Raw genomic sequence first — 17,425 nt, 5'->3', positions numbered from 1 at the left:
CTTCCCGTCCTTCACCATCTCTTGGAGTTTGCTCAAAACTCATGTCCATTGAGTCAGTGATGTCAACCATCTCATCCTCTATTGTCCCTTTCTCCTGCTTTCAGTCTTTCCCAGCATCAGGGTCTTTTCCAGTGAGTCAGCTCTTTGCATCAGGTGGCCAAAGTGTTGGAACTTCAGCTTCAATAGTTGTTCTAGTTCCAGTGAATAAGAAGCAGAAATAAATGCTATTACATACTGTGAGTTACTAGCATTCACTGATTTTGCATTCAAAATGAGGAAAAAGAGAAGCACAACCAATTTCAAAGTGTGGCTGTGCTTGTAGTAATATTGTGATTTGTTTGATTGCTTCCCCAAATTTTAATTTATAGAAGTTTAATAAAACTTTAGCTGTATTAAATTTCTTTGGAGGGGTTTGCTTTAAGAATACTGGGTGTGCCAGTCCAGCTGAAAGAAGAATTAACTATCTTTGTTAATCTGGATTTACAACACTTGTATGTTCAGGAGTGGATTAACTGATGACCAGGCTCTGACCTAACTCCCTGCCCAACTGCCTTCTAAACCACTGACATTGGAGCCTAAGCTTTGAGAAGAGGGATGAGAGCAGTTGGGGAAGGAAGAAATTAAGGTCCTATATATGTATGTGTGTGTGTATAACATACACATATGTGTTTATATGTATCAGTTCAGTCGCTTAGTCGTGTCCAACTCTTTTGCAGCCCCATGGACTGCAGCACTCCAGGCTTCCCTGTCCATCACCAACTCCCAGAGCTTGCTCAAACTCATGTCCATACAGTCAGTGATGCCATCCAACCATCTCATCATACACACACACACACACATTTTTACATGTATATATATGTACACATATGGGCTTCCCAGGTGGTTAAGTGGTTAAGTGTCTCCTGCCAGTGCAGGAGACATGGACTCAATCCCTGGGTGAGTAAGATCCCCTGGCAAAGGAAATGGCAACCTGTTCCAGTATTCTTGCCTGGGAAACCCTATGGACAGAGGAGCCTAGCATGCTATAGTCCATGGAATCACAAAAGAGTCGGTCATGACTTAGCAATTCAACAACAAGGCACACGGATATATATATATATATATATATGTCTATGTGTATCTCAAATTACTTTCTAAAGACAAATATAAAAAGTAGGGTTAAATATCATTTAAATGCTTATTTTTTTAAATAACTTCCCAAATATCTTTTGCCTAGTCAATTTAAAATTCTTTTTAAAATAACATTTTTGAGGTAGACTTCACACATCCCATTCAAGGAGTTTTAGTATATTCATAGAGTTGTCGCACACACCTACAGAGTTGTGTAATCGTTACCACTGTCTAATTTCAGAACATTTTCATCATCCCCCAAAAGAAACTCCTTACACTTCAGAGAAGAATCTAGCAATTCCACAAAAGGTTAAATATAGAGAGACCATATGATCCACCATCATACATTCCACCAGCGGGGTATGAAGGTTCTAATTTCTCCAGATCCTCACCATTGCTGCTTATTATTGTCATTTTGAGTATAGCCATTCTAGTACATGTGAAATGGTATCTCATTGCAGTTTTTATTTGCTGATGACCAGTGATATTCAGCATTTTGTGTGTGTGTTGGCCATTTGTATATCTTCTTTGAAGAAACGCCTATATAGACTCTTAGCCTATTTTTTAATTGGGGTATTTATCATTTTATTATGTAGTTATGAGTGTTCTATATATTATAGACACAAATTCTTTGTCATATGTATGATTTGCAAATGTTTTCTCCCTTTCTCTGGGATGTCTGTTTGCTTTCTTTTGAAACACAGTGGTATCCTTTGAAACACAGTTTTAAATTTTGATGAAGGCTTGTCTGTTTTTTTTCCTGTTTTCATTTACGCCTTTGGTGTCTGTGTTTTGAGATCAATTCTCTGATGTCACCTCAGTATCTTACAGTTTATTTCACCTCAGTTCCATTCCAGAGTGCAGTTCCATCAGATCTCCCAAGTTAAAGGGCAGGAACCCCAACAGATTGCCCTTCCTTCAGACAGCAGCTTCTGGGAGGGCCCCAGTCTCCCCATACTACTGCCTGCCCAGGTGGGCGTCCCGCAACCCTCTCAGGGCCAGTAGTTCACCTGGATGGCACAGCTCCCTAAAAGCACCAGCCTCATGGTTACAGTTTTATTTAAAAGGATGCAGTTCAGGAACAGCCAAATGGAGGACATGCCCAGGCCAGTCTGGAGGCAGCAGCAGGATCCCTTCTGTTTGTGCAATCCTGGCACGTCACCCCACCAGTACTGACTTGGTGTACCAGTACTGGCTTGGAGGTCCGGAGTTTGTGTGTGGGGGCCTTATGATTAAGCAGGATTGATGAATTCATTGACCACATGGTTGAGCCCAGTGTGCTGCTCTCCTCCCCTCCTGGGAGGATGATCTAGTCCAGAGTTCCAGCCTTCTAATCAGAGGATTGGTCTTTATGGTGATCCCATCTGGAAGCAATCCAAAGGCCCAGAATGAGCCCTCTCATTAGCATAAGAAAGACACCCATCAATCAGGATATTGCTAGGTTTTTTGTTTTTTGGTTTTTTTTGGTTAACATTGTTTTGAATAAAAGATTCTTTAAATTCTATTCTGCTTTACAATTTTTTAAGTTTCAACACACATGATTTTATATAATCTCATAATAACTCTCCTTATAAATCCTCTACACCTGTATTGTGCCTCTCCCCTTTCTCCCCACAGGTAACCACTAGTTTATTCTCCATATCTGTGAACCTGTTTCTTGTTTCTTCATTCACTAGTTTGTTGTATTTTTTAGAGTCCACATAAGTGATACCACACAATATTTGTCTTTGTCTTACTTCACGTAGCATAATGCCCTCCAGGTCCACCCATGTTGCTGAAAATGACAAAATTTCATTCCTTTTTATGGTTTATGACTGAGTTGTATTCCATTGTATATACATATACCACATGTTATTTATTCATTCATCTGTTGATGGACACTTAGGTTGCTTCCATACCTTGGCAATTGTAAATAACACTGCTGTGAACATTGGATGCATGTATATTTTTAAGGTTTTTTTTTTTTTTTTTAAATATAAACCCCAAGTGGTTTTTGAAACCTTTTGAGAATCATGGACAAAAACCAGATAGTCTAATACTTTTAAAGGTTACAGTCCATTTGTAGTTGTTACAAAACATTGGCTATATTCCCTGTGTTGTACAGTACATCATTGTAGCCTGTCTTATACCCAGAAGTCTGTGTGTGTGCTGAGTTGCTTCAGTCTTGTCTGACTCTTTGCGACTCTGTGGACTGTAGCCCTCCAGGCTCCTCTATCCATGGGATTCTCCAGTGATTGAACCCATCTCATATCTTCTGCATTGGTGGTAGGCTGGATCTTTATCACTAACGCCACCTGGGAAGCCCTTCCCCCCAGTAGTTTGTACCTCCCACAAAAGCCAAATATTCTCTATTATACCACTATGTTTTATCACCTAGCCTATTTTATTTATTTATTTTTTTCACCTAACCAATTTTGAAGTTAATTTCTATTGCAGGCTCAGCGTAGCTTGGAATATGCTGCCATTCTGTTTTTTATATTAAACTAAAAATTCTGACTGGTGTATCTACATAAACAAGTAGACAGGTGCCATAGCTGTTAATGATGTTATGTGTCCACTTGCATCCTGGAAAGTACTTTCACAGAAGCATATGAAAAAGGTGAACAGTTTCTCTTGCAGAAATATTGAAAAGACACATGGTCAGAGTTGTCATTAATTTAAGACGCAAGGGGAGATTCCATTGGTACAGCTATGAATAAGTAATTTCATTTCTTATCATAGGAATTATAAGAATTACATTTCTTTTTCAGGCATCTTCCCTAGAATTAGAAGAATTTACAGAGAAACACTATCCTCAGATGACTTTTTTACTCAGAACTCATTACTTTGTAACTTTTTCATGTTGTATTTTTCTTAACTGTATTTCTGTTACCTGCATATAGTACATTTATTATTTTATTCTGATTACAGAATTTATGTTAGAGAATTATGTTTTTAATTGCATGCATTGAGACTTATTTTTAAAGTAAATGTTACGGGAAAGAAAAACAAGTCATGCATAATACTTACATAAATAGTTCAGAAAAATCAACTTTAATGTTACTGGTGTTGTCCTGTGTGTAGTTGCTCAGTAATGTCCACGTCTTTGTGACCCCATGGACTGTAGCCCCCAGGCTCTTCTGTCCATAGGGATTCTCCAGGCAAGAATACTGGAGTGGTTTGCCATGCCCTCCACTAGGGGATATTCCCAACCCAGGAATCGAACTGGGTTCTCCTGCATTGCAGGCAGATTCTTTACCAGCTGAACTACCAGGGAAGCCCTGCTTAGTTATTCTTAAATATATATTAGTAATTATTTAAAAATGATATTCTAGAGGAGTGATACACAAGTAAGACCTGGTCCCCATTCTCACGGGAACCATTATGTTAGCTGGATGTGTCACAAAGAATATAATACAAGGGAAAATTTGGAGAGGAGGGGGTTTTGAGGTTTTTATTGGGACCTTGAACTCTCACCACCAGGGCCTTGGTGCAGGAAAGCTGGGGTAGTAGTATAATCTAATAATTGAATGTCATTTCACACTCATCCAACAAACATAGCTAGTAAGCAATAGCCAGGTTGAAGTAACACCAGAGAGAGTATGTTTCTGTAAAATCTAAAGGAGAGGCCACTAATGTCAAATGCAGTATAAAAATCAAAATAATAATTTCTATTGGAATTAGCTATTAATGTTGTCAGCCTTTGAGAAGGCAGTTAGTCTTTTTGGATTGAAAAGAAGAGGTAAATGCCATGTTGAACTTCGAGGTTAAGAATACATAGAAAAAGCACCATCCACCACACCAGGAATTTCAGCCTGTGCTGCTCTGGACTCCCAGTGACTGATACAGTGTGGCCACCGCCTCTCCCATACCACCTGAGGGAGGCTTGCCCTGACATTCACTACTTTGTATCAGAGCCTTACTGAAATACTGACACTGCTATTTCCACACAATCCAAATCTCTGTCCCCCTCAGTCACATTCAGAACGTGAGGCTTTCTCCCAAACACTTAACTCCTTACTTACCTTCTCCCAAGCACTGTGTGTCCCCCGCTCTGAGACCCAGTCTTACTCACCAGACTTACTTCCCCACTGGGAACTCCGTCATTTCCTTGTTTCTCTTTCTCCCTCAGAGGGGCCCTTACCCATCACCTTCACCCTTAGGGAAGGGGATAGCTCTTTTGCTGTCAAGGCCAGTCTCCATGTGGATGCTCTGAGCAACTTTCAGGGATCCCATTGCCTCACTAAACGCCTTTCCTCCACTGCCTTCAACTCTCCAAATTAAACTTCCAACCTCAGTCTCCTGTCCTCTCATCTGAAAAAGTAAAAAGATTTTTCTGTATCTGCCACCTTTGCTTTTCCCTTGCCTTTATAACTTTCCTTCTATAAAAGAGCATTTACCCATGAAGGCTCTTCCTTGCTGTGTGCCCTCTTCACCACACTGGAATCAAGCTGTTTCTCACAGCCCCTGATTGCGATTGCCTCTCTTCAGCATTCCTGTTGCCAGTTTCAGCCTTATTTACTTGATTACCAAGTGTTTGACGTTACCAGCCATTCACTCCGTGACCTTCTCTTGATTTAAAGTCTGTGGGCCTCTCCTATTTCTCCTTTAAAGGACCCTTTTCTCCTTAGCTTTTAATTGTTGATATTCACCAGGATTCTATCTTTAGCCTTCCCTACAGTATATAAACATGCTCAAAGTTTTATCATCTTCAAAAAAATTTTCTTTTGCCTCTTTATTTTACTCCCTTTCCTGTCAACATTTCTTTGCAGTATTCTTACTTCCTTTTCTAAACTTTAAAGACACAGAGCAAGATTACAGATACCCCTTCCTGGAATGCATTCCCCAAACTTTATATACCAGTTTTTCAGCCTTCCTGGGTTCCTGAGACAGCATTAGTGTATCCTCCTCTGCTTATTCACTTTTCTATTAAAGCACTTGATTACAAGTGCTTTATCAATTGTATATAAAGTTGTGCATAATTATATATAAATTTAAATTGAGGAATAAATAAATTTCTACCACATCATACAGACTGTGATTTCCCTGAAGGCAGGAAAAGTTTTGAAAATCCTATTTTTAATGGAAGAGAGATCTCCTTCATGCCTTACACACAGTATGCAGTAGATGCTGGTTGGGGAATTTTTGTTGGCTGTGTCATCATGGTGTTGGCCATGGGGAGAAGCCCAGTGCATCTGTAGTGGTGCAGGCAGGAGACCTGAGAGTAAACACTTGTAGAGAGAACAGCAGTGGAAAGCAGCAGATGATTGTGGTTACTCTGTTGGGTGGAGAGAAAGTGATATTGCTGCCAGACAGTCAGTTCTAGTAGCTTTAGAGATAATGGAGGAAAATGTGGGTAGTTACAGATGATACAAACTATAAATGAGCACTGTTGATACAGGATGTTAATCAGAATGCTCTCAGCTACAGGTTACAGAAAACCTATAAACGACTTAAACAATAAAGATACACTTATGATATATTAGGCTTCCCTGGTGGCTCAGAGAGTAAAGAATATGCCTGCAATGCAGGAGACCTGAGTTCGATTCCTGGGTTGGGACGATCCCCTGGAGAAGGAAATGGCAACCCACTCCAGTCTTCTTGCCTGGAAAATCCCATGAATAGAGGAGGCTACAATCCATGGGGTTGCAAAGAGTCAGCTACAACTGAGCAGCTAACACTAACACACTATGATATTAGTACATTTATTAATTACATTTATTAGTACACTTATTAATATATGATATTAGTACATTTCTAAGTTCCAGGTAACTTCATAGTGTCAATGGCCTAGACTCTTTTTTTTTTTTTTTTTATCTTTTCTGGCTCTGCCATCCTTATTTGTATGTCATCTTAAACTGGCTCCCCCCATGACTCAAGATAGCTGACACCACTCAGGCATCATGTGCTGCAAATGAGTATCTCAAGGCAGAAAGAACATGCCTTTTTTATTTTCCTTTTTTTATTAATTTATTTTAATTGGATTTACTTGTATTTACTTTATAATATTGTGGGGTTTGCCATACATTGACATGAATCAGTCACAGGAGTACATGTGTCCCCCTGTCTCAAATCCCCCTCCCACCTCCCTCCCCATCCCATCCCTCTGGGTCATCCCAGTGCACCAGCTCTGAGTGCCCTGTTTCATGCATCAAGCTTGGACTGGTGATCTATTTCACATATGGTAATATGCATATTTCAATGCTATTCTCTCAAATCATCCCACCCTTGGCTTCTCCCACAGAATCCAAAAGTCTGTTCTTTATATCTGTGTCTCTTTTGCTGTCTTGCACATAGGTTCATCATTGCCGTCTTTCTAAATTCCATATATATGTGTTAATATATGGTGTTGGTGTTTTTCTTTCTGACTTACTTCAATCTGTATAATAGGCTCCAGTTTCATCCACCTCATTAGAACAGATTTAAATGTGTTCTTTTTAATAACTGAGTAATATTCCATTGTGTATGTGTACCACAATTTTCTTATCCATTCATCTGCAGATGGACATCTAGATTGCTCCCATATCCTGGCTATTGTAAACAGTGCTGTGATGAACATTGGGGTACACGTGTCTCTTTCAATTCTGGTTTCCTTGGTGTATATGCCCAGCAGTGGGATTTCTGGGTTGTATGGCAGTTCTATTTCCAGTTTTTAAAGGAATCTCCACATTGTTCTCCATAGAGGCTGTACTAGTTTGCATTCCCACCAACAGTGTAAGAAGGTTTCCTTTTCTCCACACCCTCTCCAGCATTTGTTGTTTGTAGACTTTTTGATGGCAGCCATTCTGACTGGCATGAGGTGGTACCTCATTGTGGTTTTGATTTGCATTTCTCTGATAATGAGTGATGTTGAGCATCTTTTCATGTGTGTGTGAGCCATCTGTATGTCTTCTTTGAAGAAATGTCTGTTTAGTTCTTTGGCCCATTTTTTGATTGGGTTGTTTATTTTCTTGGTATTGAGCTGCATGAGCTGCTTGTATATTTTAGAGATTAATTCTTTTTCAGTTGCTTCATTTGCTATTATTTTCTCCCATTCTGAAGGCTGTCTTATAGTTTCCTTCGTTGTGCAAAAGCTTTTAAGTTTAATTAGGTCCTGTGTGTTGATTTTGCTTTTATTTCCATTACTCTGGGAGGTAGGTCATAGAGGACCTTGCTGTGATTTATGTCAGAGAGTGTTTTGTCTATGTTTTCCTCTAGGAGTTTTATAGTTTCTGGTCTTACATTTAGATCTTTAATCCATTTTGAGTTTATTTTTGTGTTTGGTGTTAGAATCATTTCTAGTTTCATTCTTTTACACTAGTGATTGACCAGTTTTCCCAGCACCACTTGTTAAAGAAATTGTCTTTTCTCCATTGTATATTCTTGCCTCCTTTGTCAAAGATAAGGTGTTCATCTCTGGGCTTTCTGTTCTGTTCCATTGATCTATATTTCTATCTTTGTGCCAGTACCATATTGTCTTGATGATTGTAGCTTTGTAGTATAGTCTGAAGCCAGGCGGGTTGATTCCTCCAGTTCCATTCTTTCTCAAGATTGCTTTGGCTATTTGAGGGTTTTTTTGTGTGTGTTTCCATACAAATAGTGAAATTATTTGTTCTAGTTTTCTGAAAAATACCATTGGTAGCTTGATAAGGATTGCATTGAATCTATAGATGGCTTTTGGTAGTATACTCATTTTCACTATATTGATTCTTCTGATCCATGAACATGGTATATGTCTCCATCTATTTGTGTCATCTTTGATTTTTTTTCATCAGTGTTTTATAGTTTTCTATATATAGGTCTTTTGTTTCTTTTAGAGAACATGCCTTTTTAAGAGTCCAGGCCCCTTTTTAAGAGGGAAGGAGACCTCCGAAGTATTACCAGCAGATTTATCATGTCTCACTGGCAGGAGCTGTGATACTTGCCCAATACCTGTACCAGTCACATGGCAAGAGGAGTGAGAGCATCACCTGGGGACTCGTAACTGGTACCAAAACTCAGGCCTCAGCCAGGCATTCTGAATTGTGAAAGAAACTTGGGGGGAACAGGGTGAGTGGGACCCATCATTTTATGTTTAAACTAGCACTTCAAGTAATTCTGATGCCCATAGGCTGTGAGAACCACTGACTTAGAGCAATCAAGATTCATCCCTTGGGGCAGGGGACTGACTGTCCCCTGAAGGATATTACTACCAGAAAGAGGATAATAGTTAGAAACGGGGAGGGAGGAACAGATGTTGGGTACACAAGCAGAGCTTGTCTGCAGTCACTGTGTCAGAGACCATTACTGCCCAGCCCCCACCCCATTTCCTGCTCCTCTGTACTCCACGCCAAGCTGCCTGCTCAGACTCTGGAGCAGCAAACTACATCAAGAATGCAACTTCCTGACTGTCACTTCTGATCATCATACCATAACTTACTTAAACAATACTTTTAAATTAAAATATTTCATAGCAGATTTCAATAAGCCTAGAGTAATAAATGGTTTTCCCTTTTATAGTCTTTATCATTTCTATCTAGCTTTAGTAATATTTTGTTTTTGTCTTTTTTTCCTGGGGAAAATAGTGATACTGGGGCTTCCCTCATAGCTCAGTTGGTAAAGAATCTGCGTGCAATTCAGGAGACCCCACTTCGATTCCTGGGTCGGGAATATCCCCTGGAACATCCCCTGGAGAAGGGATAGGCTACCCACTCCAGTATTCCGGCCTGGAGAATTCCATGGGCTGTATAGCCCGTGGGGTCTCAAAGAGTCAGACACAACTGAGCAGCTTTCACTTTCACTTTGGGCATTTGTATTTTTCCAAAAATTCCAAGATAATTCTGTTAATGCATCTGGATTTTTAAAGGTGATTACAAGTTTTTCTGTTAAATGGTAGTTTTCAGTGATACAGAATTCTATTATTTTCTTGTAATAACATTTTGCTTTTTGATAGACTTCCTAAAGACAGAAAAATGGAAGAATCTGTAAGCCAAATGCAGCCACTGAATGAGAAGCAGATAGCTAATTCTGAAGGCGGATATGTGTGGCAAGTCACTGATATGAATCGGCTACACCGGTTCTTATGTTTTGGTTCTGAAGGTGGGACTTACTATATCAAAGAACAGAAGCTGGGCCTTGAGAATGCTGAAGCTTTAATCAGATTGATTGAAGATGGCAGAGGATGTGAAGTGATACAGGAAATAAAGTCCTTTAGTCAAGAAGGCAGAACCGCAAAGCAGGAACCCACGCTCTTTGCCCTCGCCATTTGCTCCCAGTGTTCCGACATAAGCACCAAACAAGCCGCCTTCAAAGCTGTTCCTGAAGTCTGTCGCATCCCTACACACCTCTTTACTTTTATCCAGTTTAAGAAAGATCTAAAGGAAAGCATGAAGTGTGGCATGTGGGGTCGTGCCCTCCGGAAGGCTGTAGCAGACTGGTACAATGAAAAGGGTGGCATGGCCCTCGCCCTGGCAGTTACAAAATACAAACAGAGAAATGGCTGGTCTCACAAAGATCTGTTAAGACTGTCGCATCTTAAACCTTCCAGTGAAGGTAAGTGTGAGATCTTCATGGCGAGAGGTGAGGTACAGATATCCAGTAAATGGCAAATTTTTATTTGCCATAAGACAACTGTGTAACATTTTCTAGAAATAGTCTTTCAGTCATAAGACATTGATTGACTAATTCATATGTTTAATGCCAATTCATATGTTTAATGCCAACTTGGAGTTAAACACCTACACATTAATGATTAAGAATTAAATGACAGATTTGCAGATTGATACTTTAAATCTTGGGGCTTCCTAGGTGACTCAGTGGTAAAGAATCCACCAACCAGTGCAGGAGATGCAGGTTTGATCCCTGGGTCAGGAAGATGCCCTGGAGTAGGGAATGGCAACCCACTCCAGTATTCTTGCCTGGAAAATCCCATGGACAGAGGCGCCTGGTGGGCTACAGTCCAGAGTCGGACACAACTGAACAACTAAGCACTTCCTTGGACATACATTCCATGGAACCTAAAGGCTACCTGAAATAGTGCTGAAGTTAATAAATCGGGATATGAACTGTCTTCAAGCAGTCATCCAGGGGTCATGGTAACTCGGGGCAGTTTTTCTGTGTCTATGAGAAGAGACTTTTGAGAAATTATTTGGCTCTACAATGACTCTTTAGTCCTTCTTAGAAGGGAAATAAGAAAGACTTTTTGCACAGGATTAATTTTAAATGTGAACACTCACAAAATGAACATGTCCAAATTTGACATTTTTTCTTTCAGCAGAGGTGAAACTTGAAATGACAACCCCTCAGATGAGTTCAGATTTCAGTTCTACTTATTACTGTGTGTCCGTATACCAAGTAACTGAACCTGTCTGAGTTTCTGTATCTTCATCTATTAAAAAAAGGTAGAAAGGGAATAGCCCTTGAAATTACTGTGACTAACAGTGATAGTGTGTATCAGAATATTTACACACACAGTTTCTGACACAAGTAAAGAGCAGTGCTGGTTGCTTCTCCTTCCTACACATCTTGTGTGGTGATGTCGTCATACATGGAAGCTCTTCAGTAGTTCCTGTTTTACCACTTTTTTCTAAAACTACAAATGAACTTTTTCAAATGAAATTTAAGCAATAAATTACTGTAAATATTTGTATACACAAATATGTATATTTTGATTTTTTTATTAGAAATTACATGCTTGTTATATATATTTATTGGTACTGTGTAGCTTGTGGGATCTTGGTTCCCCCACGAGGAATTGAATCCACACCCCCTGCAGTGAAAGCACATAGTCCCAACGACTGGACTGTCAGGGAATTCCAGATTTCACATTAAGATGTGTAAGACAGCAGAGTCACAATATTTTAGAAGTTCCTGCATGTTAATACTAACTTTTAGTCAAATTATTTAGAGTTCAGAAATAGCACACAGGCTCAGTCTGCCTTAGAGGTGTATTTTAGTTAGCCTGAACTACATTTTAGGGGGAAAAACGATTTGCCAGTATTACATAAAAATCCATATTGTACCTTATATTGAAAATACATTCCTTTAGCAGCACCAGGCCAATTTTTTTTCCCCAAATATTTCACTAAAATATCTGTCAGGCATATTCTGTTTAATTCACCACAGTCATGACCACTATTATATCAATGACCTCTTTGTTTTATTTATTTTACCTACCTTCCCCCTATAGATCTTGAAATTGATAATTATGTCCTCCCACTATTTTACAGAAGTGGAAACTAAGGCTTCAGATGATCACACATGCATGTAGGCTAGAACCCAGATTTCCTCACTCCCCCAACCCAAAGCTTTTTCAACTATTGAAAGGAATTATAGAAGAAATGGACACATTATTTAGGCCTGTAATACTTTCTCAGCTGTTAAAAATTACAAGTTACCTACCTACCTGTCCACTTCACTTATCTCTGTAATTTACAAATCATGTTTATTTAGCAGGTAAAGGGGCAAGTGAATATGAGATTAACTGAGGAAGATTTATACTTTTGTGAATTGAGATTGTGGACCTGAGATAGCCACCGTGTACTAAAGGTTCTAATGCTACTGCTTCAAAAAAAAAAAAAAAGCTCTGTAATAAAATGACTTTGGAGTCATTAGACTTCAAAACACATTAGGTTAGAGTTTTACCTCCAGAGTCTCATGGGATAGGCAAAAATTAGTTGACTCCATTTGCTTAAGTGTGTTTGTCATATTATGGGAAGTAGCATCCGGGCTTAAAACTCCTGTGTATCTAGATGTGCCATTCACAGAACGTGTTCTCAGTAACACGTCCAGTTTTTTACCTGCTAATCCTACATGCCTTTTTAATTCTTTATTTTGTTGAAGGACTTGCTATTGTCACCAAATATATTACAAAGGGCTGGAAAGAGGTCCATGAACTGTATAAAGAAAAAGCGCTTTCTGTGGAGGCTGAAAAATTATTAAAGTATCTCGAGGCTGTAGAGAAAGTGAAGCACACAAAAGATGAACTAGAAGTCATTCATCTGATAGAAGAGCACAGACTGGTTAGGGAACATCTCCTAACAAATCACTTAAAGTCGAAAGAGGTAAGAAAGTTTATAATAAGTTCCAGCATATGAATAAACATGAGGAACTTAGGCTGTGTAGTAAAAGGATAAATTTTGCTAATGCTTTTAAAATATATTAATACTTAGTTTTTTTTTTTTTTTCCATACTGCATGCTTTGTAGGATCTTAGTTCCTTGACCAGGGGACTAGGAATTGAACCCAGGCCCCTGGCAGTGAAAGTGCCAAGTGCTAACCCCTGGACCACCAGGGAATTCCCTAAAAATCTTAAATATATCTTAAAATTAACATTTATTTAAAACACCTGGGCACAATGCCCAGATGTAGTTGGCAATTTTTAAGTATTAGCTCCACTCCAGAAAATGTATTGGTTAGTTTACCTCGCTAATTAAATAAATAAAATTCTTATATACAGTTCCTTCACAAAATATAATGTACTTAACTTTATTACTCTAATAAAGAGCAGGTTACTTTGTTCCATGAGTCTTTGACCAACCCACACAAATTTTTATTTAGAAAGTGGTCCGAACCCCCAAAAGAAAGCCTTAAAGACTGTTATTAATTGATATGTGTATGTTACATGTATTCATTTCCCCTTAATTCCTTTTATTTCTGCCTGTTTTACTGCAATAGGTATGGAAGGCTTTGTTACAAGAAATGCCTCTCACAGCATTACTAAGGAATCTAGGAAAGATGACAGCTAACTCAGTGCTTGAACCAGGAAACTCAGAAGTGTCTTTAGTATGTGAAAAGCTGTGTAATGAAAAACTGTTAAAAAAGGTAGGTGTTACCTTTGCTAACTACTACTAATTGAAAAAATTGGCTCTTAAATTTTGGAATGGAGTGAGCGAATTTTTTAGGTGTTTTGAGACTTTTATCATACTATATTGCTGCTGCTGCTAAGTTGCTTCAGTCGTGTCCGACTCTGTGCAACCCCATAGACGGCAGCCCACCAGGCTCCCCCATCCCTGGGATTCTCCAGGCAAGAACACTGGAGTGGGTTGCCATTTCCTTCTCCAATGCATGAAAGTGAAAAGTGAAAGTGAAGTCGCTCAGTCATGGCCTACTCTTAGCAACCCCATGGACTGCAGCCTACCAGGCTCCTCCATCCATGGGATTCTCCAGGTGAGAGTACTGGAGTGGGGTGCCATTGCCTTCTCCATACCATATTGCATTGACTCTGAAATCTTAAGTTTAATATGTCCTCATTTTTCTCTTTATGAAATAGATCTATTAGCTACAATAACAAAAATCTAAGAGACATGATTACTGTTTTTCACTTGAATTTGACATTTGCTTTCTGTCTCTGTCATGTTCTAGGCTCGTATACATCCATTTCATGTTTTAATTGCGTTAGAAACTTATAAGACAGGTCATGGGCTCAGAGGAAAACTGAAGTGGCGCCCCGATGAAGAAATTCTGCAAGCTTTGGATGCTGCTTTTTATAAAACATTTAAGGTAATGGTTTGATTTTTGTTTGAAAACAAAAAACCCAGTTAAGATTTAGAAACACATTTTAAAGATGATATTAGTAGTTTAACCACTTTTGATTAGGTATTCATTTGTTCATGTGAAAATGAATATATAATTATGATTATATTTATAAGCTTATGAATAAAGTATTTCTCTCTACCTTTGGGCAACAAACCAGACATCAACCATTAAATTTTGATGTGTTAAATTACTAAATTAAAAAATTTGCATTCCTGTGGAGTCCTGGGACTTGATCTTCTGTCCTGTTTTCCCCATTAATCAGTAGTAGATCTCCTCTGTCTTGATAGGGAATAATCTTTTTTACAAATGGAAATTCTATATCAGAGCCATAAGTTAGTTTTTGATTTTAAAAAAATCTTGCTCTTCAACAAAGTATTAGCAACCAAATTCAGCAGCAGACTAAAGAGATTATACAAGTGAGAGTCACCCTCAACATACAAGGATCATACAATATAAGAAAAATAAATAAATAATAATCAGTGTAATATAACATCATGTTAAAAGATAACACATGATATCTCAATTGATACAGAAAAAGCATTTGACAAAATCCTATACCCTTTCTGATTTAAAAAAAAAAAAAACACTTCTCAATAAACCAGGAATAGAAGTAAGTTTCCTTAGTGTAATAAAGGTCCTGCGTAAAAAATCCACAGCTATCATCATACTCAGGAGTAAAAGATTGAAATCTTTTCCCTCAAGATCAGAAACAAGACCAGGATGCCCACTTTTCCCACTTTGATTTACATTTACTAGAAGTTCTAGCAGTTATGAAAGGAAAAAAAATATTAAAATCTTTCCAGGTTGTGTTCATTTTCATTTTAAAATTTTTTATTAAAAAAAAATTGTTTTGTCCACTCTTACAGCATGCAGGATCTTAGCTCCTCAACCAGGGATTGAACCCATGCCTCCTGCAGGAGAAGCGCAGAATCTTAACCACTGAACCACCAGGAAAATCTCAGTCAAGGTTGGAAAGGGAGAGAAACTATCATGTTCTCAGATGATTTGATGTTACACGGAGAAAACCATAAAGAATTCACAAAATAGGATTTCCCTGGAGTCTAGTAGTTAAGACTCCACCCTTCCACTGCAGGGGGCACAGATTCTATCCCTGGTTGGAGAACTAAGGTCCCACATGCCACGTGGCATGACCAAAAAGAATTTTTTTTAAAATTCCACAAAATAATATTAGATCTAGCAAATGGATTCAGCAGAGTTGCAGGATATAAATTGACCAGGAAAAAAATCAGTAGTATTTCTATACACTAGCAATGAACAGTTCAAAGACAAAATTAAGAAAACATTCCATTTACAACAGCATCAAAAATAATGAGAAACTTTGGAGTAAATTTAACTATGGGGTGTAAGACTGACTTAAAAACTGCAAAACACTACTGTTTTAAAAAAAATTTTTTTTAATTTTTAAAAAATTTTTTTAAAAATTAAAAAATAAATAAATGAGAAGACATCCTTTGTACCTAGTTTGGAAGACTTCATGACGTTAAAATGCCGGTGTACCCAAAGCAGTCTACAGATTCAGTGCGATCCCTGTGGCATGTTTAGCCGAAACAGAAATCCCCACCCTAAAATTTATATGGACTCTCAAAGGACCCCAAATTGGGAAACCTAAGTTGAAAAAAAAAACAAAGTTGGAAGACCCACACTTCCAAATTTAGGATTTCAAAAGTTACTACAAAGCTACAGTAATCAAAACAGTGTATTACTGGCATGTACACCAACAGAATAGAGCAGGGAACCTAGAATTAAACTCACACATGGATGGTCAATTGATTTTTTAATAGAGTGTCAAGACAGTTCAATGGAGAGAAGATGTAGTCTTTAACAAATGGTGTTGGGGAGACTGGATATCCACATGCAAAAGAGTGAAGCTGGACTGTTACTTTACACCACATACAAAAATTAACTCAAAGTGACCTGTAGATAAGACTTAAAGCTACACAGCTATTAGAATAAGACATATTATAAAAGCTCATTTAACAAAAAAAAAAAGCTCATGACCCTGGGTTTGGTAGTAGATTCTTAGATGTGATACCAAAAGCACAGACAACAAAAGGAAAAGTAGATAAATTTTGACTTCATCAAAATTCAAATCTTCTGTGCATCAAAGGACACTGTCAAGAGAGTGAAAAGATACCTGCAGAGAAGGAGGAAATATTTGCAGATCATCTATTTTACAGGGGTTTAACATCCAGAAACACACACACACACACACACACACACACACACACACGTGTGTGTGTGTATATATCCAGAATATATATATATTTATATACATGTGTGTGTGTGTGTGTGTATAAAACTCCTACAACTCAGCAGTAAAAATACAAACAACCCAATTCAAGATATGGGCAGAGTACTTGAACAGACATTTCTCCAAGGAAAGTAAACAGATGGCCAGTTAAGCACATGCAAAGATGCTCAACATTAGTCATCAGGCAAATGCAAATCAAAACCACAGTGAGATGCCACTTCACACCTAGTTGGATGACTCTGGCCATCCAAAAATACCACCTATGTATATACCCAAAAGAATTGAAAACCGGAAATCATATACCCAGGTACTTATACCCAGATGTTGATAGAAGCATTATTCACAGCAGCCAAAAGGTGGGAACAACCTTGAGTATTCATCAGGAGATGAATGGACAAATGAAATATGATATATGCATATAATGGAGTACTCAGCCTTACAAAGTAGTAGAACTTGAAAGATGCTACAGCAGCGATGAACCTTGAAAACATTATGCTAGGTGAAAAAAAGCCAGACAGGAAAGGATAAATATACTATGGTTCCACTCATGAGGTTTCCAGAACACACAAAT

The 17,425-nt window shown here is 38.4% G+C and overlaps 1 protein-coding gene across 3 annotated transcripts in view; it reads left to right on the top strand.

Moving 5' to 3' along the window:
* The window catches only part of RO60 (Ro60, Y RNA binding protein), a 29,943-nt gene that overhangs the window by 2,275 nt on the left and 10,243 nt on the right, over positions 1–17,425 (top strand). For 2 of the 3 annotated variants that reach the window (XM_065938317.1, XM_065938318.1), the window contains 4 exons: positions 10,001–10,599; positions 12,889–13,109; positions 13,722–13,868; positions 14,409–14,546. In XM_065938317.1, the coding sequence (XP_065794389.1) occupies positions 10,020–10,599; positions 12,889–13,109; positions 13,722–13,868; positions 14,409–14,546 (1,086 nt within the window). In that variant the 5' untranslated portion in view covers positions 10,001–10,019. Of the gene's footprint in view, positions 1–8,885; positions 9,118–10,000; positions 10,600–12,888; positions 13,110–13,721; positions 13,869–14,408; positions 14,547–17,425 lie in introns of all 3 variants that reach the window. The other variant, XM_065938319.1, reaches the window with a different exon arrangement.

Source organism: Muntiacus reevesi, chromosome 5 (assembly GCF_963930625.1).
Source record: "Muntiacus reevesi chromosome 5, mMunRee1.1, whole genome shotgun sequence".
Classification (NCBI taxonomy): Eukaryota; Metazoa; Chordata; class Mammalia; order Artiodactyla; family Cervidae; genus Muntiacus; species Muntiacus reevesi.
This window is presented reverse-complemented; position numbering and strand designations above follow the sequence as displayed.